We start from the raw sequence: 26,308 nt of genomic DNA on the forward strand, positions 1-26,308 counted from the left end.
CCCATAGGACCATGCACATTACGCCAGACTGCATTAATTATAGTTTTATCCACTCAAACTTTATTTCAAATAAACTATGCTGGTCTTGCCCACACTGACCTTACTTAAAAATAAATGTTACATTATTTCAGTGCACTGTTACTATAACATTTTTACTTTGATAATAATTCCTATATACTCGTTCCTCTTTGGTAATATTCTAGTGTAAGGTTTTATATCACCCAAAAAACTTACAACGAACGTCAATATGAAGTTTAGAATTGCATATTTATTTATATTAAATTTTATAGCTAGAAATATTTACATTCTGGCACAAATATCATAACAAATAATTTTTATTTATAAAATTTTTCATGTATAAGAAAAGCTCGAGTAACAAACCTACATAATGTCGGACATGATAATAAATGGTAAGTAAAGAGCAATCTATTAATCCTGTTTTATATTAGGGGGGAATTGAATACATGTATACATGTAGCACAATTTTACACTCTACCTGTGTTTACCTTAAATTCAATTCTGGTGGCTCTGCTTAAACCTAACCTTATTTTTTTCAGATTCGGTGCCAGTAGATAAGAAATGGAATGAACTAATTAAATACAATATATTCATAATGAAATTAGTCGAATTTGTAAGTACCTACACATACCTAATCTTAACTTTACTGTCTAGTTTCTTCGAAATTATCACGACTCTTCTTTTTAAATTAAAAGGTTTCAAATTAAAAATCTGAAGGTTACAAATTAGATATTTACAATGGATATTTTTTACTTATAAATACTTAATTAAATCTCACTAATTTATTTTGTCGTAGGGGCTTTCATTTATAATTATGATACTTCCGGCTTTTTTAACGAAGCCAAAAGGCCACATGTACTGCATAGCAACAGGCCCCACATTGGTCATATCGACTATTCTTGTGATACTGTATGTTCGGAGAAAAGTGCCCATATTCATGGAAAAATTATACCTAAGCTTTCAAATAGCATTTGTATTTGGTGCATTCGTTCAATGTTTTATTTTAAATCTTGTTAGAATTTGGCTATGGGTTATATATTGCTCCTTTTACTTAGCTTTATTAGTAGTATTATCTCTTGATCTATTTTTATTAGCTAGAGAAAGGGGTTGTATTTTCAGTATTGCCTAGCTTCCAATTTAAATATAAAAGATGTTACCGCAACGTGTGTCGGGTTATTCGGAACCTGAGGGAGTGTTTGGAATCAAAAAAATATGAGAATTAATAAATTCATATTTTAAAATTGCTTAAATTTAAGTCTTATTTAATTGTGTGTACCGCAATTTAGGCCATTTATAATTTTTTATTGTATAGTTTCAATTTTACAAATGATTTATAACTGAATTTAAACTTTTCCCGCCAATATAGGTCTATTAGATTAGACCATTTATCCGAACGTACTATTTTGACAGATGTCACTAAACTGTCACTGTCAAAACCAAGTGTAATTAATTACTGTCAAACGAGATTAGCGCAATAGCGCAAGTAATAAACTTTGTTATACTTAGTATTTTTATACAAATAGGAAGGGGAAAAATTCAGTTATCAAGATTATGAATCTGTCTACGATTAGATAGTCAATATATTATATAACTTCTATGACTACCATTAAAAGTTCGTACGTTAGAAAATTATTGGTATTTCGTTTTAGGTTATTTCAGTGGCTCTAATGGCAGTGCCGTTCATGGTCTCCGGCACTACGACGTTTCACTGCCTGGCCGTGGCGCCGACTCTCGTCCTCTCCCTCCTGTTCATCGTTCTCTACCTAGTGGACCAAGTGCACGATTTAGCCGAACAGTCTTACTTGATTGTCCAAATAATATGCAACGTGTTTGCCGTATTAAGTGGTCTGGTTTCTCATAGCGCGACATTAGCTTTGATTGGACTGTTAAATTGTCATTTAATATTTATACTGACATTAGATCTTTATTGGATCACTAGGGAGAGGGGGTTTGCTCTGGCCAAGCTAAAATAAACTTTTCACAGGCTTAATTGCTTTTATTATTCGACTACCGTGTGTATTGTCCCTTACAACACATTAACAACTTATTTTAGAGGTTATCATTACTATGGAATTTTGCATTATTGAATTCAATAACTAAAATTGAATAGTGTAATGTTACTTTTAGGTATTGGCACTCGTTCTCAATATAATACCATTATTGGTGGACTCACCAGGCGTCTTGCACTGCCTTGCGTCCGGGCCCACCCTTGTGCTGTCTGTAATATTCATAATCCTCTACCTCGTCGACCAAGTACCATTTGAAGCTGAACTGTACTATGCCATCTTTCAAATAGTTTTTAACACTATGAGCCTTATAGGTGTTCTTACAATAAGAAAATGGATCTATAGTATTTATGTAATTTTCTATGTAGACTTAATTATAATTCTTGTGTGTGATATTTATTATATGCATCGAGAAAGAGGCTGGAATTGGTAATTAAATTGCTTCTGTAAACTGTTGTATTTTATTTTGTAACATAGAGACATGGTAGGATGTTAGCTGTTGATAAAATAAGTGACTGCTTCCCTCTCACTGATAAGCAAGTGAGTGATAAGACATGTCTGCTAATAAGTGTGATAAACGTAAAAAGTGGTTGACATTTGCTATGTTATTCATCATCAAACTTTGTTTAAAAATATACAAAAGACTGTGGCGAATAACTTTGAACGAAATATTGTGTGCATTATTATTGCTGTGCGTTTGTTTTATAATTTGGACTTTTAAGGATCATAGAAAAAGTAGTGATTTTGGACAGTCAGAATATCCAGTGATATTGTGGTGGACTAAAGAATTTCCTGGCACTTGGGAAACTAAACACTGTCCAGAAGATATAAAGTGTTCCATTTATAGTAACGGAACTGTCCCAGATGGAAATAATGTTGAAGCATATTTGTTCTATGGGAGTAACATTGACTTCAACCAGTTACCCTTACCAAGGAAGCGTGACCATATTTGGGGTTTGTACCATGAAGAATCCCCAAGGAATGTTGAGGAGTTACTACATGAACAAATACTAAGATTGTTCAATTACTCCTCAACTTTGAGTAGATATAGCGATGTACCATTTCCTTTACAACATCTGGAATCTATTGAACATGTAACTAATGATGAATACTTTGTTACAACATTTGAAAAGAACATTTATTTGAATGAGATAGCTCCTGTAATGTATTTACAGAGTGATTGTGAGACATCCACTGAGCGAGATGCCTATGTAAAGGAGCTAATGAAATACATAGAAGTAGATTCTTATGGAAGTTGTCTAAACAACAAAAAATTGCCTTCGAAGTTTGTTGACGATTATTTGAACCATTTAAGTGATGACGAATTTTTAAAGTTCGTTTCGCGATATAAGTTTATTATAGCTATAGAAAACGGAGTTTGCGAAGATTATGTGACTGAAAAGTTTTGGAGAGCAATAAGAATTGGTACAGTACCTATTTATTTTGGATCTCCTTCAATAAGGGACTGGTTACCCAACAAGAAATCGGCAATCTTACTGGAAGACTTTCCTACACCAAAGCTTTTGAGTGAACATCTAAAAAAATTATTAGAAGATGATGTATTGTATGAGCAATATTTAGAACATAAGATTTATCAAACAATATCAAATGAACGGTTGATAACTAACTTTAGAATGAGACCCCATCAACTAGACTCATTGAAGACTATTGAAGAGTTCGAATGTTTTATTTGCGACAAACTACACAAACGAAGAAAAGGTATCTATGATAAAAGGATGATAGATAAGAGACACTACAACTGTCCAATGCCATTGTCAGCTTTAACATTGTCTGTTAACCCACAGAACGATTGGGTTTTCTCTTGGGAGCTAGCGAAAAAGAGAGCAAATGCAATATATGAAAAAGTCACAAATCAGAACTAAGATAAAATTATTCAAAGTTGAAATTAAGTTTTAAAACCAATTGAGATAGAGCATCAGTATTTTTTGGAATATATTTTTATACATTTATAAAAATTGGTTTAATTTCCTCAAATCCTAAATTAGGCTACATAAAGGCGGTATGAGTACATTTTGTCAAGAGGGCGCTGTTAATCACAATGTGGTGAGTGGTGACAGACAGTTCAAGAAAAATAGTTCTCTTAACTCTCCCTCAACATGGCGCGTAGTCATATATTTTTGGTCAAGCCTTAGGTACTCTAATAAGGCCTAGTCAAAGACAATATTCGTGGTCAAGAAGGTTAGATATTTAATAGAAATTACGCAGAATGATTATACAATATTTCTATATTTTTTCATAAGTATTAGTATTACAACATGTATTTAATAACTTTGTTACTTATTGACACACCCCGTCCAAAGGATGTACCGGATGCACTTGTTTGTGGAGACCTCTCTTGATAACGTGTGGAATTGTCTTTGGCACCATCCTGTAATTTTAAAATTACATTTTTGAAAGGAAATAATAATAATGTTACAATATAGCTAAGTAACTAAACAAATGTTCAGCTCATGAAAATCGAAACAAAAGAAAAAGTCCCCTGAATTAGCCGGTCAGTGTTGCCAGCAAGAAATAAGAATCTGTCAAATATAATTCTAAGGCCGGCAACAGACAGTCTTAAATTTCATAATCTTATGAAATCAGATCGAGTGCACGAATTCCCATACAATTTCGCAACTGTCCACACAGTCTTATTTTTTAAGATTGATTTTTTTCAGATTGATCTGACAGATTGCGAATAATTTGAATTTTAAGAATGTATGTGGCAAGGCAGTCAATCTTATTTTATAAGATTATGAAAATGAAGACTGTCTGTTGCCGGCCTAAGCACGCCACAGATAGTCTGAAAAATTCATTATCTGAATTTGGATTTGTATGCAACCTGTCGGTTCAAACTGACAGATCTATCAGTTCAAAATGACAGGTTGCATACAAATTCAGATTATGAATTTTTCAGACTGTCTGTGGCGTGCCTAAAGCTGCTAACACATGACCGCATCGGACCAAGATCACCCACATACTATCCTGTAAGTGGGAGCGAGAAAGGGCTATTCTTCTCTCGCTGTCACGTGAAAAAACTGAAGCTTGCTGTCGCGTGAAGGCTGTACGGTGTGGTCGTGTGTTAGCTACTTAACAGTTTACTTACGATATGCAGTCGATTATCGGGCACACGGACAAACACAGCGTGCATCCAGTGCAGTCGTCCGTCACGTGCGGGATGTGGGTCTCCGGGTCAAATCTGTTGACGCAAGTTTATTATGAAGGTGGTAAAATCAATGGCTAAGCTGATTGAGAGTTTCACTATCAGATATCAGTAGGATACGAGTTACGACGTTGTTGACGAAATATACCTAAAGTTAGCCGAAGTTGTTCGTGAGCTCGGCTCACTGAATACTTCGTCAACAAAACAGCCGTTTTTAAGACTTGAATTTGGACGGCTCGTGCATTTAATAATGGAAGTTCAGCGAGTGTCAGTATTAGGAATGGGTATAAAATTAGGATGCCACATATCACGACAAATCATGTTATAAACACGTTAGGGTTTAGAATTCAGAGCAGGAACTGTTACTAAAATGTTCATCGGAACGTGTTAAATATTTGCAAGGTGGTTTTAGAATGACCTAGGGTAGAAAGGTAGGTACTTACTCAATTGCTTGATATCCGGAATCTGCGCATGCCATGTAGCATTTTCCGCAGTTTATGCACATATCCTGAAAACAAATATAACGTGCTTATTGTTTAATAAACAGGCTAAACATATTTCCATCAAAGATCACAAGATTATCGGTAGGTTACGATATCGAATGCTTAAATCCTAATTATTTTGGTATTTAAATAAACAAAATCTACGCTCAAAAGGCTTCTTATAGCAGTAGAGGGTAAATTATCATACGACCAATCATCATCATCCTCCTTGCGTTATCCCGGCATTTGCCACGGCTCCTTATACGACCAATAAGGAGTATAATTAAAAGTAGGTCGATCGGTGACATATCCACTTGTTTTTGCATTTGGTTGGTTAAGTATATGTTTACGATTTTTTAAATACCTAAAAGCACACAGCGTTAACAGAATATGTAACTTTGAAGTTACGTAAGTTTCTAATTTTGTGAAAGTTTCTAACACACGCCTGCGGTATTTCCGGACTGATACGAAAACCTTCAAGAAAAGAGCGTACACCCATCTTAAAGGCCGGCAACACACTTCCAATACTTCTGTTGTTTCGGGTGTTCATGGGCGGCAGTGATTACCATCAGGCGACCTGTCTACTTGTTAGCCTCCTATCCCATAAAAAAACGGTTTACTGACGATTCGCCAAAAAATGTTTCCCAAAGTTTCATATCCCAAACTATTATTCCCAAATTATCATTTCCCAAATAAACGTTTGGCAAAACAACTTATCGCAAATTGACATTTAGCAAAACTTTTTTTGGCAAGTATTTGTTTCCCAAAATATTTACTTGGTCAAATTTCATTTTACCAAATATTATTTAGTCAAAGGTATTGTTAGGCAAAATTTCCATTTCCCAATATATTGTAATTAAATGGCGCACTGGAAATTTGTTGGTTGATTTTATACTTTGTGTCCAAGATTTGTGTGAAATAATGTGTATGTCGTACTTTTTTTCCTTCTGCTGCAAATGTAAAGGATGACATTTTCACTTACATGTCCGGATACATTTTATTAAAAGAAACCTGATGTTTTCAAGACCATTATGTTCTATTAATTTTTAATCACTTTAAAAAATCATTTCCGGTTTGCTCATTGTCAACCTAACACGCTCCTCCTCGCTTCGCTCGTCGTCGCACCTAAACTGACTTGTCACACACGACTTTTCTGTTACAATACTAATAAAATTATTACATTACATTTATGACTTGTAATATTTATTGTCAAACGTGGCTTTGCATGGTGTAAGTAGAAACATTTTTTGACAAAAAAAAATAGTTGACAAAATAATTTTGTGTAGTAATTAATTTGACAAAAATAAAGATGAGTATCCTTTTTTGTCCAACTGAAGCACTTGGGAATAAAACTGAAATTATCATTTGACAGATTTTAACTTAAATTTGGCAAAAAAATCTTCGGTAAAATACGATCCCGTAGAAATGAAAATGCAAATGCCTAAATATTTTCGAACTTTGCGATGTGAAATTTTGACCAAACATGTTTTTGGGATATAAGTTTTGCCATTAAAAACGTTTGCGAAATAAAATTTTGTCTAAATAAAATTTGACAAAGTAAAATTGTGCCAAATGATAATTTGACCAAACAAATTCATTGCGAAACATATCTTTGCCAAACAATACTTTGGGAAAGAAATGAAACTATTGCGATATGATTATTGGGAAATGAAATTTGACGAAACGTTTTTTGGCGAAACGGCAGGACACCTAAAAAAACACACAGTAGATAGTCGTCAACACTTACATCATCTATCAGCGCGACGACCTGCTTCGTGTTATCCAGCTGTTTATAAGTCCCGATCCTGGGGAGCGCTTCGCCCACCACGTCCCGTATACTGGGCACTGGGCTGTGGCCGTTGGAAGCGCCGTTCGCCAGGTAACTGTCGACCTTGTTGTCGGCTAATAAGTCTGACTTTAGCCGGATTTTGTGCAGCTGGTCTTCGCGTTTCTTGTTGTAGGGGCCGAAATGAGCTAGAACCTGGAAGTAACAATATTTTTAGTAGGTTTATCTGCACGATCGAGATTGTAAGTAAAGTAGTCTGATTTCGGTCCTATTGGGCTAGTTGTTCGTACAAATTGATAGTCGCTTGGACTAAAAGATTCATCACATCATCGTTGGACCACAATTACAGATTAACCAGAAATAAACATTATTTTAAAGGATCAAAAGGACATTGAGTATAGCTTCTTGGAGTGCTTCTAAGCCTATGATATTCACTGAGAAGTCTTCCACTGAGACGTATTAGTACAAAAGAATCACTTGAAAAATTAAGCACCTTCCCATTCTCATCATACAAGGTCTGAACAGGTTTCCCCTTTTGGTGTTTGAAGGTAGGCGGCGACTGGCCGGTCCAGCCCGGGAGCCCCTTGGAGCGCAAATACAGCAGTGCTTTCAGGCCTGTAATGTAGTCTTCTACCACGGTGAAGTCTTGGTTCTGGACTGCGCTGCAGATCTGTAAAGAAACAAATGAAAAACTTAAATACCTTCTCGATGCCCGTCGTGGGTAAAAACAAAAAGGACAATAATTCGGTGAATAGACTGAAAATGCTTTCTCTGGAAACCGGGTAGTTTTCGATGCTGCCGTGGATAAGGAACCCGGCAGCTTATTCCTGACGGCCAACATGGCGTAGGTACCAACAAATAGCACTTTAAAAAGAGGACCTTATTATTTTTCTATTAAGCTGGCCGTCTAGGTAACACCTGGTGACGTAGCCGAATGGCATTTCTGCGACGCGAAACGAAACGCCCCGAAAGGTAGTCTGGCTCTGTCGCGCCAATAAACAAGAGAGATAGAAATAGATATCTACGAGCGTTTCGTTTCGTCAGCGTTTGTGCCATTCGGCTACGTACCCTGGACGTGACAGAGTTGGCATCAGCTGGGTGGGGCTTGACTGGAGTGTACCCGCTGGACGAGGCCACGCTTGAGCTTAAGAAATATAAACCCCTTTTAAGAGCCCTATGTCCCTGATAAAAGATACCAAAATACCATCATTATCATTAAAATTTAACTGTACCTGTACAACAGGCGCCCCGCATAGCATGAACTGCAGCGCTGAGTCAGCAGAGTCGATGCCTCCAATACCGAGAATAGGGAATCCGGGCAGTTTATTCCCGATGGCAGACACGGCGCGCAGGCCCATAGGGCGAGTTGCATTGCCGGATACGCCGCCGTATGTTGTGTGCTTCTCGCGACCTGTCAAACGAGAAAATTCTAGAACTTATATACCAATGTATACAACTGTATTCAGAGAGAGAGAGAGAGAAGACAAGGAAATGATAAGAAGCTTCTTCTAAGTGCGTTTTCACATTATCCGATCCGATATCGGATGTAGGACAGATATCCCATAAATTTAGGCCGCCATCTTTGATTTTTGCCTCTGAAATCCTTCCGACATCTGATGTCGGATCGGATAATTTGAAAACGCACTAAGAGCATCTGTATCGACAGACGTATGCAAATTTTATGGGGACGGCATGCCGACTGCCGCCGGCAGTTCCCCTACAAATTGCAGTTGGGGTTTAGTGCGTCTGTACGACCTAAACGACTTTCTTTTGACCAAAATTCCCAATGAGACGTTCTGTCTCATACAATTTTTACTCCAAAAGCTTTCCATGTAAATGGGTCTTACCGACTGCTGGCCAAGGAGTGGCATCAGCCTTCACAGACATGAGACCAGACACGGTGTTGATTGCAGACACGCCGTCAGCCCCACCTGAAATTAAATTGCGATTTATCCAACTTTTGCCATGTCTGTCACGCACATATATCTGCATTTCTAATACGCTCACCCTCACTTCTATATCCACATAATCACATGCCCCGTGTGCAAACACCGCATAATCATCCTCCTTGCGTTATCCCGGCATTCGCCACGGCTCATGGGAGCCTGGGGTCTACTGTGACAACTAATTCCAAGATTTGGCGTAGGCACTAGTTTTACGAAAGCGACTGCCTTCTGACCTTCCAACCCAAAAGGTAACTAGGCCTTATTGGAAGTAGTCCGGTTTCCTCACGATGTTTGCCTTCACTGAAAAGCGACTGGCAAATATCAAATGACATTTCACAAATAAGTTCCGAAAAAGTCATTGGTACGAGCCGGGGTTCGAACCCGCGACCTTCGGATTGAAAGTCACTCTTACCGCTAGGCCACCAGCGCTCCTCTGTAGCAAACACCGCAATAACTCAATAATTTTTGGATGCGTATCATAATTTGGCAGTCTCACCTTCATGTGCCGCCATGGCTATGCTGACGATGTCCGTTATATTTGGAGTCAATTTAATAAACACGGGAATCTTGACAGCTTTCTTCACCCATTGAGATATGCCTTTGACTAGCACCGGGTCCTGTGGAAAAAGAAGTCATTTTTAATTAGATTTATAAAGATACTAGCTTTTGCCCGCGGCTTCGCACGATTCGAAAATTGCGGAATGCTCCATAAAAACTTCCACCCCTAATTTTAGGAAAGCAGGGGATCAGAAAGAGACAAACAGTAGCCTATGTCACTCTCTATACCTTCAACTATCTCCACTTAAAAAAAATACTTCAATTCATCGCTCCGTTTTGCCGTGAAAGACGGACAAACAAACAGACACACACACTTTCCCATTTATAATATTAGTGTGGATCATGACGTATCAAGCCGATTTTTAGACGCATCATAGATCCTCTTCAAGACCTTATATTTTACGTACCTACTGGCTCTGATAAATTTATAACTTGTAGATTTTAGACGCTCTGAATTATAGGAATCAAAGAAATATGTTAGTTTTATTTGACTTTCGGCGACTAAAAGGCAATCGGTATTGCATTACTGACAGCATCTTCAAAAACTATCTCTGTGATCCATAGAGCATCTTGGTCTTCAAAACGAGAGCACGCCACTTATCCCGATCCTGCGCGATCTGCAAAAAACCAGAGTTAAAACTTCAATGTTTACCTGTCCACAAGCAAGTCCCATGCCAGATTCGCCCATACCGTGCGGGCATGAGAGGTTAAGTTCCAGCGCATCAGAGCCAGCTGCCTCGGCCTTCTGAGCCAGCTCCGTCCAGTCTGCTTCGTTGTACGAACACATTATCGATGCTATGATCACCTGAAATGTACATTAAATACAGAAACGGTTTAAAATGTCTTTAAAATCACTAATAACCGGACCTGAAGGACCAGTCCAGTCCCTTTAGCCACCATATAATAAAGAATACTATCGTACAATATGGTCACTCCCGCTCCCCGCTGAAAGTGCCCCCACCTACTCTCGGTTACCTCACACTCCTCACAGTTACCTGTCAAAAACGCGACCAGTCGACCTGTCATAAACGCGACCAGTCGACCTGTCATATCTCACAATCTCACTCGTAAGCATGGTACGCGTTCACCTACACGAGTATTTTTAACGCGCATCTTTCATATATTTTGATCGCCATAGTCCAGGTGTGCTTTAGCTTTCAGGCCATCTTTGTATCTACTAGGGAATGCAGAACCGGTACCAGTCCCAGAACCGGGACTGAGATTTCCGGTACTGGGAAAGAACCGGGAAATCCCGGTTCTTCGGTACTTTTCGGTACTGAGGGTTTACTAGTACATTTGTTGTAAAATTATGAATAAAACATAAAATGGAAGTTGTCGATAAGTTTTGCTACCTTAGGTCGACCGTATCCAACAATCTCTCGCTTGATGCTGAGATTGTTGGATACGTATTGGCCAAGCGGCGACCATGTTCGGGAGGCTACGTTCAAGAGTATGGTGTAACAAACATCTCATTATGTTTTATTATTATTAAGAGCCTGCGATGTCCCACTGGGGCAAAGGCTTGCCCCCGCTTTTTCCATTCCTCCCGGTTTTGTGCAGTCCTCGGCTATTGTTTCATAAAGGAGTCCAACTTGACCACGTATGCGATGGCATACGTGGTCTGCCGGGTCCCCGTTTTGGCCTGGGCTGCCACTCTGTGGTAATCTTGGCCCATAGCTCATTCGGCATTCGGCAGACATGACCGGCCCAGTCCCACTTCAGCTTTGCCGCTTTTCGAACTACGTCGACTATTTTTGTTTTGGAGCGCAACGTGGTGTCCCATTTCCATGAGTTTTCGCTTAATTGACAGTGGCAAATCGCCTTTCATGAGATGTTTTATGGACCAATAGCTTCTCCAGGCATTTTCAGTCCGTCTTTCGACTTCTTTCTCTTGTCGCGCCTTGAAAGAAATTAGTTGGCTCAAGTAGATGGACATATGCAACTGATTCTCCGTTTATCTCAATCCTACATGCGGTGCTATTATTGGTTATGAACTTGGTCTTCGACATGTTCATCTGAAGTTCAACCTCGAGGCGTGCGTCGCTGAGGTATTGAAGCATTGATCGTAGTTCGGAGGCAGTTGAGGAGAACAGAACAATGTCGTCCGCAAATCGAAGATTAGCCTTCCATTCCCGACGATAAGGCCCCGATCTTCCCAACTTGGCATAAGCTTCTGGAAGACTTGTTCAAGTGTGATGGTAAACAGTTTTGGCGATAACGGATCTCCTTGCTTGACTCCTTTTTGAATAGAAAATGAGGAACCTGAGGACTGTAGTTTTATGGCGGCTGTACTATTTTGATAAATGGTGGTTATGAGCTGAATGTAACTGGGATTTATATCTTGATTGCGTAAAGCTGTGAAAATGGAATTGTGATGAAGACTGTCGAAAGCTTTAGAGTAGGTAATCGACAAATGCGATGTTGATGTTGGAAGCTTTCTTCTAAATCAGGCACAGGCTGTGGGTGTGTGGGAGATTCGGAGTAAAGGGTTTTGTAGAATTTGGTGGCTATTGTTAGAATTTTATTCCGGTCGCCTATTAGGACCAAAATTATAGTATACCAGACTGCGTTCTAAGCATACTTTCGAAACCTCGACGACATGTGCAAGAAATCATTACAGACCTCAACTAATTCTAACATTAGCAAAGTTAGTTTGGTTTACCCTCTAATTATAACCGACGCCGAGGTCCCAATCATAGCCGATGAATACCGAGCGGGACGAGTCTAACGCGTTTGAAACTATTTTCATTACATTTGTACAGCATTCAATGGATATTCCGTCGTTTACGTTCAAATTTTTGAAGTGATTAAATGCGTTTTAGTTTGTAATCTTGGTCCATTTTTCAGTACCGAAAAGTACCGAAGAACCGGGATTTTATAACATCAGTACCGGTACCCAAAGAGTTCAAAAATCCCGGGATTTCCCGGTACTTTTGGTACCGGGAATTCCCGGGAGCATTCCCTAGCTATCTACGGTACTTATGATCATTTGTCAGATCCAGTTGGCTTGGCTATCATGAAAATCACCGGTTGGATCACTTAGTTTTTTCTGTTTGGCCATGAACATCACCAATGGGATGACCAGTAGGGGATATATGTGGGGGCATCAACATATTTTAAGGTGAAATATGTTGGCCAGATAGTTTAAACTTGTTTCCAATAGCACATCTAGGAGATGATTCTACAAAATCTCTATTACAGTACAGGACACTGTATAAAGTCTATCTATCCTGTTGTAGATGAAAATTGAAATTGAAATTAAACCACTTACTTTATCGGGGAAATCTCTCTTCAGCTCGCGAATGCTTTGGCACCAGTAGGCCTCGCATTTCTCGGAGATCAGCTCGATGTTGAGGAAACAGCCTTGTCCTGGGCCGTAGTTCTCGCCTGATGTTACTCCGCGCACGATCCTGGGTGACACGTTGGTGACTAGATCCTGAAGAAAGAAAAACATTTCTGAGATTCTGTATGAACCTACTGTATGGTTTTACAAAAAATTGGTGGTGTATTTTGAAAGATAAACTTTAGTGACAGCGAAGCCTAAGGAACACCACTGGAACAACTGGACACTGGACACCAAGGAACACTGGCACAGCAAATCATAGTCACTGCCAGCGCCCTACGATCAGTCAAGAAGGCACTGAATTTCAATTCGAACACCAACGACTTCAACGAGTTACGTATTACTTCATCCAAATCGAGCAAAAGCCACCCTTGCTGCAGGGTTAACACATGTTTGGCGCGAGAGTATGTCGCCGCGAGATAGACTACCCGTCTTCTTCTAATTGTATTAATACCATAAGGACAAGTAGGTAGTCTATCTCGCGGCGACATACTCATGTGCTAACCTTGTTGGAAGGACCGACGGATCAAAGCAGAGTTTGTAGTTGGAGGTGCGCTAGCCAACCCGAAGGGTATAAGTACAACCTACCTTATCCAACCCAAACGTCTGGGTAACAGCGAAGCCCCAGCCCTGCTGGAAGGCGCGGCGGATCATGGCGGAGTTTTTAGTTGGAGGTGCTCTAGCTTACCCGAAGAGCATAGCGTTAAATCAGTACAGGGTGCGCTAGCCAACCCGAAGGGTATCCAACCTAATACCTTATCCAACCCAAAGGTCTTGGTAACAGCAAAGCCCCAGCCCTGATAAAAGGCACGATGAAGCCGCCGAACTGGTGATAGGGGATGCGCTGGCCAACCCGAAGTGTATAGGGGTGAATTTCAACAGGTTCCAAATTTGCCTAATTTTGGTGGTATTTTTTATTTTTGTAGTTTATGTCTAAATTATGTATGGATTATACGTAACTAGTCTCAATGTATATTGTGTAGTAATGCCCCCGTAAAACACATAGTATTTTTGGAGATATTATGGTTTTAATAATTTGGTTGCCACCAAAATTGCGTACACCCACCAAAATTAGGTTTACTGGCCACCAAAATTGTTCATTCACGCCAAAATTAGATATTTCTGCACATTAGTAGTATATTTATATTTAATCAGTTATAAAATGAAACAAAGACAGATGTTTTATGATCCGTTTTATTATAGTGAATATCTGATTATAACAAAGTCGCTAAAATCGATGTGTATGAGACTATACTAGAAATAAACTATAATTTCACTTTTTGTAATAGAAAATAATTCACTTTTAGAATGGCTAACCAAAAAAAGAAACAATCGAGAGAGGAGGTCCTTGAAAAGAAGAAACTTGCTGAGCGGGAACGAAAAAGGAGAATTATGAGTGATCCCGAGAAAGCAACAGATTTGCGAAGAAAAGAAAGGGATCGGTATCATCGTTAAAAAGCGCAAGGTAAGATTTTATCTCTAAGCAGCATGCAGCCTCGTGAAAGACGAAGAAAAAGGAATAGACAGAATTTCAGAGCATATTATAAAAGAAAAAAAAAGGAAGGCTTTGTAATGACCACAAGTATTAGCACCAGCAAGTGGGATTCTCACTTCGCCCCTGCCTGGTCCTTCTACGCCACAAAATCCTTGTCTCAGTCGCTCTCGTTCTCCGAGTCCTGAGCTTGACACAAACATCTCACGTCGGCTACACTCCCAAGCTGTCCATCGCAATGTGTCCAATAACCCATAGTTTCTGTGTTGTCAAATTCTTTATAGTCCATAATTTTATTTTTGCAGTTCAAACATTTTCGTTGCAAGTTACAGTAATGACCTCACAACACAAACTTTTCGTAATGTGAATAGTAGGTACTGCTTTTATTGATGATATTTTTCATTTTATAACGTAGTATAAAAAAAAATTCGAAGGTATCAAAGAACTAAAGCATCACAAATGTATACACTGCGAGAAAGAAGAAGACTTTAACTAAAGAAAAAGAGACTCAAAAAAACAAAAAAGATGTCTGAATGCGTCAATAAAAAAATTACACCAGTTATTTAAAATCAGGCTATCCTCCAGTCAGTTAGGTATGTAACTTTCGCTAGAATGAAACCCTTTTGGGTTGTTAAAGCAGAACTGACTAATCTTTACACCTGTCTATGTCAAATACATGCGAACATGGAGTTGTTAGAATCCGCGTTAAAAATGAAAAATATCATCAATAAAAGCAGTACCTAGTCACATTACGAAAATTTTGTGTTGTGAGGTCATTATTGTAACTTGCAACGAAAATGTTTGAACTGCAAAAATAAAATTATTGACTATAAAGAATTTGACAACACAGAAACTATGGGTTATTGGACACATTGCGATGGACAGCTTGGGAGTGTAGCCGACGTGAGATGTTTGTGTCAAGCTCAGGACTCGGAGATCGAGACTCGAGAGCGACTGAGACAAGGATTTTGTGGCGTAGAAGGACCAGGCAGGGGCGAAGTGGGAATCCCACTTGCTGGTGCTAATACTTGTGCTCATTACGAAGCCTTCCTTTTTTTTCTTTTATAATATGCTCTGAAATTCTGTCTATTCCTTTTTTTTCGTCTTTCACGAGGCTGCATGCTGCTTAGAGGTAAAATCTTACCTTGGGCTTTTTAACGATGATACCGATCCCTTTCTTTTCTTCGCAAATCTGCTGCTTTCTCGGGATCACTCATAATTCTCCTTTTTCGTTTCCGCTCAGCAAGTTTCTTCTTTTCAAGGACCTGCTCTCTAGATTGTTTCTTTTTTTGGTTAGCCATTCTAAAAATGTATTATTTTCTATTACAAAAAGTGAAATTATAGTTTATTTTAAAGTTTTTCGTTGTTACTGGTATTTAATCAACTTAGTCAATTATTATTGTAAACTAAAAGTATAAATATGACAGCAAATAAATAAAATACTTCGTTTTAGCTCAGGATACTCGTAAGTATCAATTTTGGTGGCATTAAGCAATTTTGGTGGCTTTCCAATTACCACCAAAACCACCAAAATTGATGCACCAAAATTAGAACCATTGCATAATAAAATTTTAAAAAATAAACTATTTCATTCACGTCACTTTCAAGTTTATTACTTTTTAAAGAAACCATAAACATGCTTTAAAAACAGTTCACGTAAACATAACTACTTGTTTGTCATTAGTTAGATATACCACCAAAATTGCATGAAAAAATATTTTAATACACCAAAATTAGGTACTTACGTGTTTGATGGTCAGATCCAGTGACGTACGACACGTACGTCATAGTTCAGGGCCAGAACAGAACTAAACTAACAGGCTACTACACGTTTCTAAGCCTTGTTGCATTTCGTTCGACCATAAAGTCATTTTCAATATTTACCACCAAAATTTACAAATTTACCCGGACAACTATTAATGCTTAGTTTAAAGTATCCAATTATGGACAATTCCTTACTATTATTTTATTATAACATACGTACACTAATAACGAGGAATAATTTGTGGTGTTTGAGTTAAATCAATGGATGTTATTGATGTACCATACAAATTAGTCAAGCAAAATGGATTCAGGACACTCCACCAAAATTATAATTGCGCCATTAAAAAAATTCTAAATAAATATCAATAGCTTTTATAACAATTTGCGATTTGGCTTAAGATAATAATATGTGTTAGGTTTTCAGGAAAAAAATAGCACTATGATACAATTAGTCCACACTGTCAATTTCAGCTCCGCCGCATTTTTTTTGCGCTGAGAAATTCACCCATAGCGCTGATAATAGATCGCTCATAAAATCCATACTGAACACCAGATAATAATAAATTTTCCTATCTACCGAATCTGCAATACTATGTCTGAAGCAGACTGTCCAGTACTACACGGCCCGAAAAACGCCTGTCTATGCCTGTTACTTGGACCTGTCGAAAGCATTCGATCTCGTATCTTATGACGTGTTGTGGCATAAGTTAAAACATGAAACTGATGTACCGGACGAAATTACCTCGCTGCTTAAATACTGGTACGATAACCAAGATAACAGTGTAAGGTGGGCTGGAGCATATTCGGGGACATATAGGATGAAATGTGGGGTGAGGCAGGGGGGGTTAAGTTCGCCCCGCCTGTTCAACCTATATATGAACCAACTACTGGAGGGGCTTAGCAGTGCCAGCGTTGGATGCTCCATAGACGGCGTACGCATTAATAACATAAGCTATGCGGATGACATGGTGCTGCTCAGCCCCTCGGTGGGTGGTTTGCTTAGCCTGTTGCGCATATGCGAGACGTACGCGGAGGCCCATGGGCTCAAATACAATGCGAGCAAAAGTGAGTTGATGCTATTTAAAGCGGGTAATAAAACGTACAAAGTGCCCCCTGTAACACTTTGTGGCACTCCTTTAGCGCTAGTAAAGCATTTTAAATATTTGGGCCACTGGGTCTCTGATGACATGTGCGACAATATGGACATTGACAGGGAACGCAGAGCGCTGGCTGTGCGTTGCAATATGCTGGCCCGTAGATTTGCACGATGCACTAAGACAGTTAAGGCTACGCTTTTTAAAGCATATTGCCAGTCCTTCTACACGTGCAGTCTATGGGTTAGCTATACGCAGCGGGCATACAGCGCTCTGAGGGTGCAATACAACAACGCGTACAGGGTGGTTTTCGGGCTGCCGCGGTACTGTAGCGCCTCGGGTATGTTCGCGGAGGGACGGATCGATGGCTTCCACGCGATCATGAGGAAGCGGTGTAGCTCAATGTTGAGGAGGTGGCGCGCCAGCTCGAATGCCATCCTGTGCACGCTGGCTGACCGGTGGGACTCACCGTTGCTGAGGCATTGGGTGCAGCTACATGCCCCAATGTGTGTAAATTTATATTAATTTTAATTTTATGTCTCTTTACTAACCTTAGATCTAAGTGTTAATGTATTACTAACAAAATATGGACTTTTGTTCGAAATAAATGCAATTTATTATTATTATTATTATAAATAAATCAATGAATATAGTCTAGTCAATTATACATTACAATAAAAAGCTTATAATTAATTTATTCATATAATTACAAAAAAAAACACTTAAGTGTTTATACTACGCCCAATGAACGCAATTTACAGCGAGGCCACATCTAGTTGTTTCTGTTCAACGTTTTCCTTAGCGCCGGTCCGATCAACATGCGAGTGCCGCGCCGCGCGCCCTGTTGTCCACTTACCCTCAACCACAAATAATGATACTATGTATCTACCTATGTGTGAATGTGAATTTTAAACTTGTCATTTTTATTTTTGTATGTAGCTCTTGTCGTGTATTTTGTTTGCATTAATAATAATATCTGGGCGACCGAGCTTCGCTCGGTTCTGTTTCGTATCCTTGACCTGTGTCGCCATCTAGTTCGAAAATAAATAGTACCTACATCGATCAATCGAAAGAACTCTCAGTCTTAACAACACAACTACTCCACACGAGATGGCGCGCGTTTCGTCACAAAAGCTCAGAGTGTATTTTTCTATTCGTGTTAGCCTTGACCTGTGTCGCCATCTAGTCTTTGAAGTAAATAATACTTACATCGACCGAAAGACTTCTGTCTCAACAATACAACTACTCCACACGAGATGGCGCGCGAAGAAAAACGCGTGAAAACTCGAAAATTCGCGTTTTCCGGGACCTAAGAATATGTTAGATCGATTTTTCACCCACGAAAACCCCCACATAACAAATTTCTGCGAAATCGTTAGAGCGGTTTCCGAGATCGTCGGTATAAATAAATAAATAGATAAATAAATAAATAAATAAATATACAAGAATTGCTCGTTTAATAGTATAAGATTTATATTCTCATTTTAAGTGAATTGTACAAATTCTTATGGGAATAAAGAATCTTTAAACCTAATATAGGGTGCGCTAGGCAATCCAAACGGTATACCTACAACCTACCTTATCCAACCCAAAGGTCTTGGTAACAGCGAAGCCCCAGCCCTGCTGGAAGGCGCGGCGGATCATGGCCGAGCTGGTGGTGGGGGGTGCGCTGGCCAACCCGAAGGGGTTGGGGAACTTGATGCCGCACACCTCCACGGAGAGGTCCACATCGTCAATGGGGCAGTGAAACTTGGGCAGTTCTACTGGAGAGTCGAATGGGATGCCCTGTAAAAACAAGTTTAAGTTAAAAAAAAAATTAAATATTTAAATAAACATGATATTTTTGAAAATATTTGAAGCGGTTTACTCACGTAGGTATTACTTAAGTCGATATAACGCTCGCTCGCAGTATGCGCCGCGCTCTCGACGGCGAGGTCGCTAGTCGCTACACTTGATAAAGATCCTCGGAAATGGATCGAAACATGTCGAGGGTCATATTGACTTAATACGTGAGTACATTGAAATCGAGAATCGGAAATGTCTGTGTGTAGTGAGCTTTGAAATATACTTAGCCTAAATCGAATCTGTATTAGGCATATAGACTGACCTGAAGATAGCAGTGTATGTACCAAGCCGCTGTCTTGCCGTCGTTGACCGACTCGACAGTAGTCTCGGCCACGCCAGCCAAGTCTCCGCCCACGAACACATGCGGGTTGCTGAGGCTCTGCATAGTCGAGCTGTTCACTTCTGGGAGACCCCAGCGGTTTAGCTTCACGCCGGACATGGCTTCTTTCACTGTAAAAGTTATGAACAGAATTTACCGGCTTTGAATACAGTGTTAGAAAATAATGGGTCGAAAAGATTCCACTTTCAAGGATATATCTTCCTGCTCTTTAGTAAGTTCAGGTCAGGTGGGGTGTATCTTATCCGCTTCAAGAGCAACACTATAAGGATTCTCTAGTCTTCCCTCAATATTTGTCTTATTCCATCTCACCACGGTAAAGCGTTTCTACAGGATCCTCTTCGCCATTTCAATCATAGATACCTATCTACTCACATTTATCAAAGATGAAAATGTTGATAACCTACAAAGGTTATGAATTCATGCGGAAGACTTACCATCGTTATCATACAATCCGGAGCCGAACGCAGAAATGATGAAGTTAGCCTTCAGCTGCAGCACTTGCTCGTGATCCTCGATCCAATCGCCATTGTCTAGCTGCTCGGTGCGGCAGAATTTTAGACCAGCAACCTGAAAAAGTAATGTGGGCCCTTTGTCTTTTACTAAAATAGTTGGGAATAGAGAGCACATTATTCTAAAGCAATTTCCTAGGAACGGTTGGGTCTATATGGACACATCTAAATACTATTTATGACCTAAAGGTCCTAACCTAACGGTTTATGCACATCTCATCTCATCAACCTTACCCTGGCCACACACACACTGAATTTCCTTTCGGTTTCCGTACGGGATGATAATGAGAACGAGAAGTCGCTCTAATGTTCATAGTGCTCAATGTTCTTCTATATTAAATTATAATGTAGATATTATATTTCAGTTTAGGCGATTGTTTTACCTTGCCTTCCTTCACGATGACTTCTTGAGGTGACATAAATGGGACGAATTCGCATTTCTCTTCTTTAGCCAAGTCAACCTAGAACAAACAAGATGGTAAATTTTGTTGCGGTTGGTGTGCTTCGGAATAAAATTTAGAAACCGAAGGTGTAAATGCGTTTGTGTATTGAACATTAGGTAATTTTACCTCTTCAGGAACGGCACGAATGTTCCCGAACCCTTTTCTGAACACAACATAGACCCGACGCGCGCCGCAACGGAGCGCCGAAGTAGCACAATCGAAAGCTGTGTCGCCAGCTCCGAGCACTATCACATTGCCATGCAGCTCGGGCAAAGCGGACTTGCAGGCACACATGCCTGAGAATAGAAATGACTCTATTAAATTTAGAAATTTTCTATAGCATGCGCTAATGCGTATGCATAAGTAATCGATCTCCCAGCGCGCTTCTTGCAAAAACAAGGTGTATTCGACATGTTCCAACTTAAACACACGATACCGAATAAGACAACATAATTCATGTTTTTTAGCTGGGGAGTTTATTGAAAAACCTTAAATTTTTTGACCAAAGCATGAAACTTGGCACAGTTGTTCCTTATATCAAAATAAGCCGATTAAGATCGGGAGCCTTCGGGAGCCTCCCCCCTGGGGCCCGGGAGGGGGGGTCAAAGTTCCGCTTCACCCGGCTTGGTTTGAAAAATTCTAACTCACCCCGTTTAGTTAATAGGTCATGTTTGGTATCGTTTTCGAGTAAATCAATAACGTAGAATTCGTTTTCAGTACTAAAATTATCATTTAATGGTAAATAAAATAAAAAAAATTAAAAAATTTGAAATTTTCATCCATGATTTACAAATTCAAGTCATCATAAATAACAAACTGTTTGCTTTTTCTATAAATAAAAAATATGACATGATAGCCTATTTAATATAGATTATAAAAAATATAACTTTTATCCACCTTTACTAACGTTAAGTTCCACAAAAAAATTACTTTAAGACGCGCGGCGTCGGTACGCCGCGAGCGTAATTTTAAAATGCCTTTATTTTAGAAACTCTATTAATAATAAATAAATAATAAATATTGGGGACACCTTACTTACACAGATCAACTTAGCCCCAAACTAACATACAAAATAAGTATAAGTATGTATTTATCTATTTAAGTATGTATGATATACATACTTAAATAGATAAATACATACTTATATACATATTTATTAGACCCCGTTTAGCTATTAGGTCATGTTTGATATCGTTTTCGAGTAAATCAATAACGTAGAATTCATTTTTGGTACTAAAATTATAATTTAATGGTAAGTAAAATTAAAAAAAATTAAAAAATTTGAAATTTTCATCCATGATTTACAAATTCAAGTCATCATAAATGACAAACTGTTTGCTTTTTCTATAAATAAAAAATATGATAAGAAAGCCTATTTAATATAGATTATAAAAAATATAACTTTTATTCACCTTCACAAACGTTAAGTTCCACTAAAAAATTACTTTAAGACGCGCGGCGTCGGGACGCCGCGAGCGTAATTTTAAAATACCTCTATTTTAAAAACTCTATTAGACCCGGTTTAGCTATTAGGTCATGTTTGATATAGTTTTCGAGTAAATTAATAACAAAGAATTTATTTTTGGTACTTCAATTATAAGTTAATTGTAAATAAATAAAAAAAAATCATCTATAATTTGCAAATTCAAGTCAACAAAAATGTCAACCGTTTGCTTTTTCTCTTATGTCACCAAACACCCAGACAAGTTTGGTGGAAACTTCCTTCACGAACTGCTTGGTGTCTGATGACCATGGTCCAAATGTTTCAAATGCAATTGCCGCAAATATGTAGTTGTTTTTTAAAAATGCATATTTGCGCGTTTAAACTGGGCGTTTTGCAGCAGCAGTCTCTGGTTTCTGGGCCGAACGTTAGACGTTGGACGGAGCCAAGGTATCCACACAGGTCACGCCCCACGCCAAGGGTCGTCCCAGAAACCAAGGCAAAAGCAAGCAACCATCAGGCCGCTTTCCGTCTGCTGCTGACAAGCCGACAGGTTCGAGGGTTGTCGGCATGTTCGCTGTGCCGAGAGCCTTGCGGATTAAATCGTTAAGTACAGTGTGTCACAAAATTCGGCCAGCAATAGACTGGCAGTGGAGTCCGTGGTGTCCTAATGCGTCGGCAGCAAGGGTGTGGTTGGCATGTCTTTAGCCCCAGTCTTAGACAAATGGCAGTATATGATGAAGTAAGGCAGCCTCGGAAGGAGGTATGTTCTCCAAGTGTCGATCTTTTCTAGTAAAGAGGTTCTTCCGGCACTCATTCACTGTTGCGTAAGGACCCTTGATCTGAAACAATATGTGCATTGTCATTTTATTTAAACAGATTCTGCAACTATCAAATTACAGCATTTTGGTGGATCACCTTCACTATTACACACTTACCTATCATACAAGATAATTACAAACTTTAGTAGAATCTGATTAGCCTATCTATGATATTGCTCCATCTCGTAATAGTTTGAAGCCTTGGGTGGCCATGTTTCTCCCTTGTTGATCGTTTCAAGCTGCGTTTATCGTACCTGTCCCATACTATGTCTAATCTAGAAACGTTTTCTTTTGGCTTTGAAGCTTAGCCAGGCCACTCAAGGTGTCAAACTATTACAAGATGGAGCAATATCAGAGGCAAATCAGATTCTACTAAAGTTTGTAATAATTTTCTATGATACGTAACGTAAGTGGGTAATACTGAAGGTTACGTGATCCACCAAAAAGTTGTAATTTGATAGTTGTAGACTCTAAAATGATAATGCACATATTGTTTCAGACCAAGTCGTTGCGCAACGGTGAATGAGTGGTCGAAGTACCTACCTCTTTAGGTACCAGAAAAGATCGACAATTGGAGAACATACCTCCTTCAGAGGCTGCCTTGGATCAGCATATACTGCGCACAGTGTACCAGGGGCCCATTTCTCGAAGCTACAAGTTACAATTTACAAGTGGTTGTTAATGTCTAATATGACAAGTTGGAAAGAGACTTCCGCTTGTAACTTGTAACTTTCAGTTTTGAGAAATGGGACTCAGGGCGTTCTTGTTTGGAGTCAGGCGTTGGCGTTGGTGCCACACCAAAATTTGCCAAGTCCGTCTTCTTGGGGATGGAAGGAAGAAGGAGACGAATGGGTACCACACTGGTCAGACAACACTGAAGTGGCCAGTATATGCTTAGAAGTTACAAGATGTAAATGTAAATCAGGTTGCAAAAACCGATGCAACTGCATAAAGAGGGTAGAGCCTTTTTTATGCAGTTCCATATGTACCCAGCTATGTTTTTGTGAAGGGAATGTATAGTATGAGTATGAGTATGAGTAATCTGTCAATTAGGACACCACAGACTAAACTATAAGTGATAACTTTTCAGTGTTGGATACTCTATGGCAGTTCCGTCTCAATTATAATAAGCTCATTATAATTGACTTTAGTTAACTATAATAATTTCAAAAATAGAACTTGATACAATTTCTATACTAATTTGCGATACCTGGCAAATTTTCCTGCATCTGAAACACATTTTTTTTATCTGTCGCGTTATCGGCCAATCAGAGACGGTTATTGTATACAATAGTGATATAATTAAGCTTTTCACTCTCGTACCGTACTACACATGGTACTCGACTGAAAAGTTTTGTATTATATCACGATTGTATAAAATACTGTTATATAAATTTCTTTCAGGATTCACTACAATGAATAAATAACAGGTACAGTCGGTCTTTAGATCGTGTGGTCCGACCCGAGTGTTGCCGTTGTCGACACGTCAATAATAATGAATCTTTTTCTATTTATGCATTAACACACCTCTGACACTGGCGATCAAATATATGAAAGAGGCGCGTTCCCCGCAGACAGTCTAAGCTCGCGTAGGTGAACGCGTACCTACTATCCTTTGTGAATAGGCTTTAATATCATATTTTTATATTTATAGAAAAAGCAAACCGTTTGACATTTATCGTGACTTGAATTTGCAACTCACAGAAAATTTTTATTTTTTATTTTTATTTCATTTAACATTAAATGGTCATTTTAGTACCAAAACTAAATTCTACGTTATTAATTTACTCGAAAACGATACTAAATATGACCTAATAGCTAAACGGGTTCTAATAGAGTTTTTTAAAATAAAGGTATGTTAAAATTACGCTCGCGGCGTCCCGACGCCGCGCGGCTTAAAGTTTTTTTTATGAAACTTAACGTTAGTAAAGGTGGGTAAAAGTTATATTATTCATAATCTATATTAAATAGGCTTTCATATCATATTTTTTATTTGTAGAAAAAGCAAACAGTTTGACATTTATGATGACTTGAATTTGTAAATCGTAGATGAAAATTTCAAACTTTTAATTTTTTTTTATTTTATTTACCATTAAATCATAATTTTAGTACCAAAAATGAATTCTACGTTTACGATTTACTCGAAAACGATACCAAACATGACCTATGAACTAAACGGGCTATGTTAGAATTTTTCAAAGCAAGCCGGGTGAAGCGGTACTTTGACCCCCCCCTCCCGAGCCCCAGGGGGAGGCTCCCGAAGGCTCCCGATCTTAATCGGCTTATTTTGATATAAGGAACAACTGTGCCAAGTTTCATGCTTTGGTCAAGAAAAAGAAGGTTTGGCCTCTTTTTGTCGATAAACGTCCCCACTATTTATAGTCCGTCCGGATGTACGGTGGTGACCTTGGTGGAATTCCGATCTTGGGATCGACCCAATTGGTAGGGATCGCCCTCGCGAATGGCAGAGGAAGAAACACACCGGAGTGGGTTTATTGGAAAGGGTCAATTCCCCCCATCCTCTCCTCTACGACGCTCACGTAAATGTATTCCAACTTCGTCCAAAAAGTGGAGCTCCACGTGGTAAATGAAATGGATTCTTACCTTTCTTGCTTCCTTTAGACACGAGGGGCAAAAAGCTCTTGCTTGTATAAAAGCCCATATCGGGAGTCAGGCCTTTGAAGATGGGCACGGTGGTCGGCTCTGGCAGTCCTATACCCAGGAACACGGCCTTGTGACCGTCTTTGATCAGGCCCTGAAAATAGGTAGTAAGTATTATGAATAATTACTATCGCGCAGAGTTAGTGAACACGTGCAATACCACCTTTATTATATCACAGTATTGTACCTAATTCAGAGCTAAGAAATTGGTAGCTTAAGTCTTACCTAAAAACTTCTTAAGGGGTTTTTGGGATCTGTTTTGTTGGACTTCTATATGCAGGAACCCCGAGTTGTACATGGATACCTATACCTATGATGTCACACCAATGCCAATGCCACAGATCCATGGTGACACGTCTTTAGTTTGAGTAGGTATACCTATTGATTGCAGTTACCATAATCACCATCAGAATCAGACCATCAAAAGACAGCGACAGACAAGGGTGACGAAAGAACCTTACTTCAACAGTGATGTCCTTGGTAGATAGCTTTCTGCCGGTCTCGAACTTCACTCCGAGATTCTTCACCAGGTCCACTTCGAACTGAACAACGTCATAGCCGAGACGGTATTGCGGGATCTCTGCAGAACTGCAAAT

The 26,308-nt window shown here is 39.1% G+C and overlaps 2 protein-coding genes across 4 annotated transcripts in view; one reads left to right on the forward strand and one right to left on the reverse strand.

Moving 5' to 3' along the window:
- The first annotated feature begins 260 nt into the window (after positions 1–260).
- Positions 261–4,138, forward strand: LOC125233168 (alpha-(1,3)-fucosyltransferase 10). Of its 3 annotated transcripts, none has more exons than XM_048139056.1 (3): positions 261–410; positions 558–631; positions 1,668–2,778. In XM_048139056.1, exons 1-3 carry the CDS (start codon positions 389–391, stop codon positions 1,989–1,991), a joined length of 420 nt encoding a protein of 139 aa, XP_047995013.1. In that variant the 5' UTR covers positions 261–388; the 3' UTR covers positions 1,992–2,778. The 3 variants fall into 3 exon arrangements, with proteins under 3 accessions (XP_047995013.1, XP_047995011.1, XP_047995012.1); XM_048139054.1 differs by having other exon boundaries at positions 270–410; positions 1,668–4,138; XM_048139055.1 differs by having other exon boundaries at positions 270–410; positions 2,146–4,138.
- A 114-nt stretch (positions 4,139–4,252) lies between these two features.
- The window catches only part of LOC125233167 (dihydropyrimidine dehydrogenase [NADP(+)]), a 34,237-nt gene continuing 12,181 nt past the window's right edge, over positions 4,253–26,308 (reverse strand). Inside the window, exons 6-22 of the mRNA XM_048139053.1 lie at positions 26,174–26,300; positions 25,656–25,806; positions 20,916–21,085; positions 20,730–20,807; positions 20,272–20,404; positions 19,760–19,947; positions 19,231–19,437; positions 13,231–13,395; positions 10,612–10,764; positions 9,898–10,018; positions 9,303–9,386; positions 8,688–8,866; positions 7,949–8,125; positions 7,417–7,650; positions 5,631–5,695; positions 5,131–5,223; positions 4,253–4,413 (exon numbers count right to left, since the gene is read on the reverse strand). Coding sequence (XP_047995010.1) covers positions 4,323–4,413; positions 5,131–5,223; positions 5,631–5,695; positions 7,417–7,650; positions 7,949–8,125; positions 8,688–8,866; positions 9,303–9,386; positions 9,898–10,018; positions 10,612–10,764; positions 13,231–13,395; positions 19,231–19,437; positions 19,760–19,947; positions 20,272–20,404; positions 20,730–20,807; positions 20,916–21,085; positions 25,656–25,806; positions 26,174–26,300 — 2,416 coding nt within the window. The 3' untranslated portion in view covers positions 4,253–4,322. The remainder of the gene's footprint in view (positions 4,414–5,130; positions 5,224–5,630; positions 5,696–7,416; positions 7,651–7,948; positions 8,126–8,687; positions 8,867–9,302; positions 9,387–9,897; positions 10,019–10,611; positions 10,765–13,230; positions 13,396–19,230; positions 19,438–19,759; positions 19,948–20,271; positions 20,405–20,729; positions 20,808–20,915; positions 21,086–25,655; positions 25,807–26,173; positions 26,301–26,308) is intronic.

This window comes from Leguminivora glycinivorella, chromosome 14, assembly GCF_023078275.1.
Source record: "Leguminivora glycinivorella isolate SPB_JAAS2020 chromosome 14, LegGlyc_1.1, whole genome shotgun sequence".
Lineage (NCBI taxonomy): Eukaryota > Metazoa > Arthropoda > Insecta > Lepidoptera > Tortricidae > Leguminivora > Leguminivora glycinivorella.

What these genes read in the sequence shown, in the direction of transcription:
- LOC125233168 (XM_048139054.1), top strand. Translation starts at nt 2,579, where the DNA reads ATGTCTGCTAATAAGTGTGATAAACGTAAAAAGTGGTTGACATTTGCT.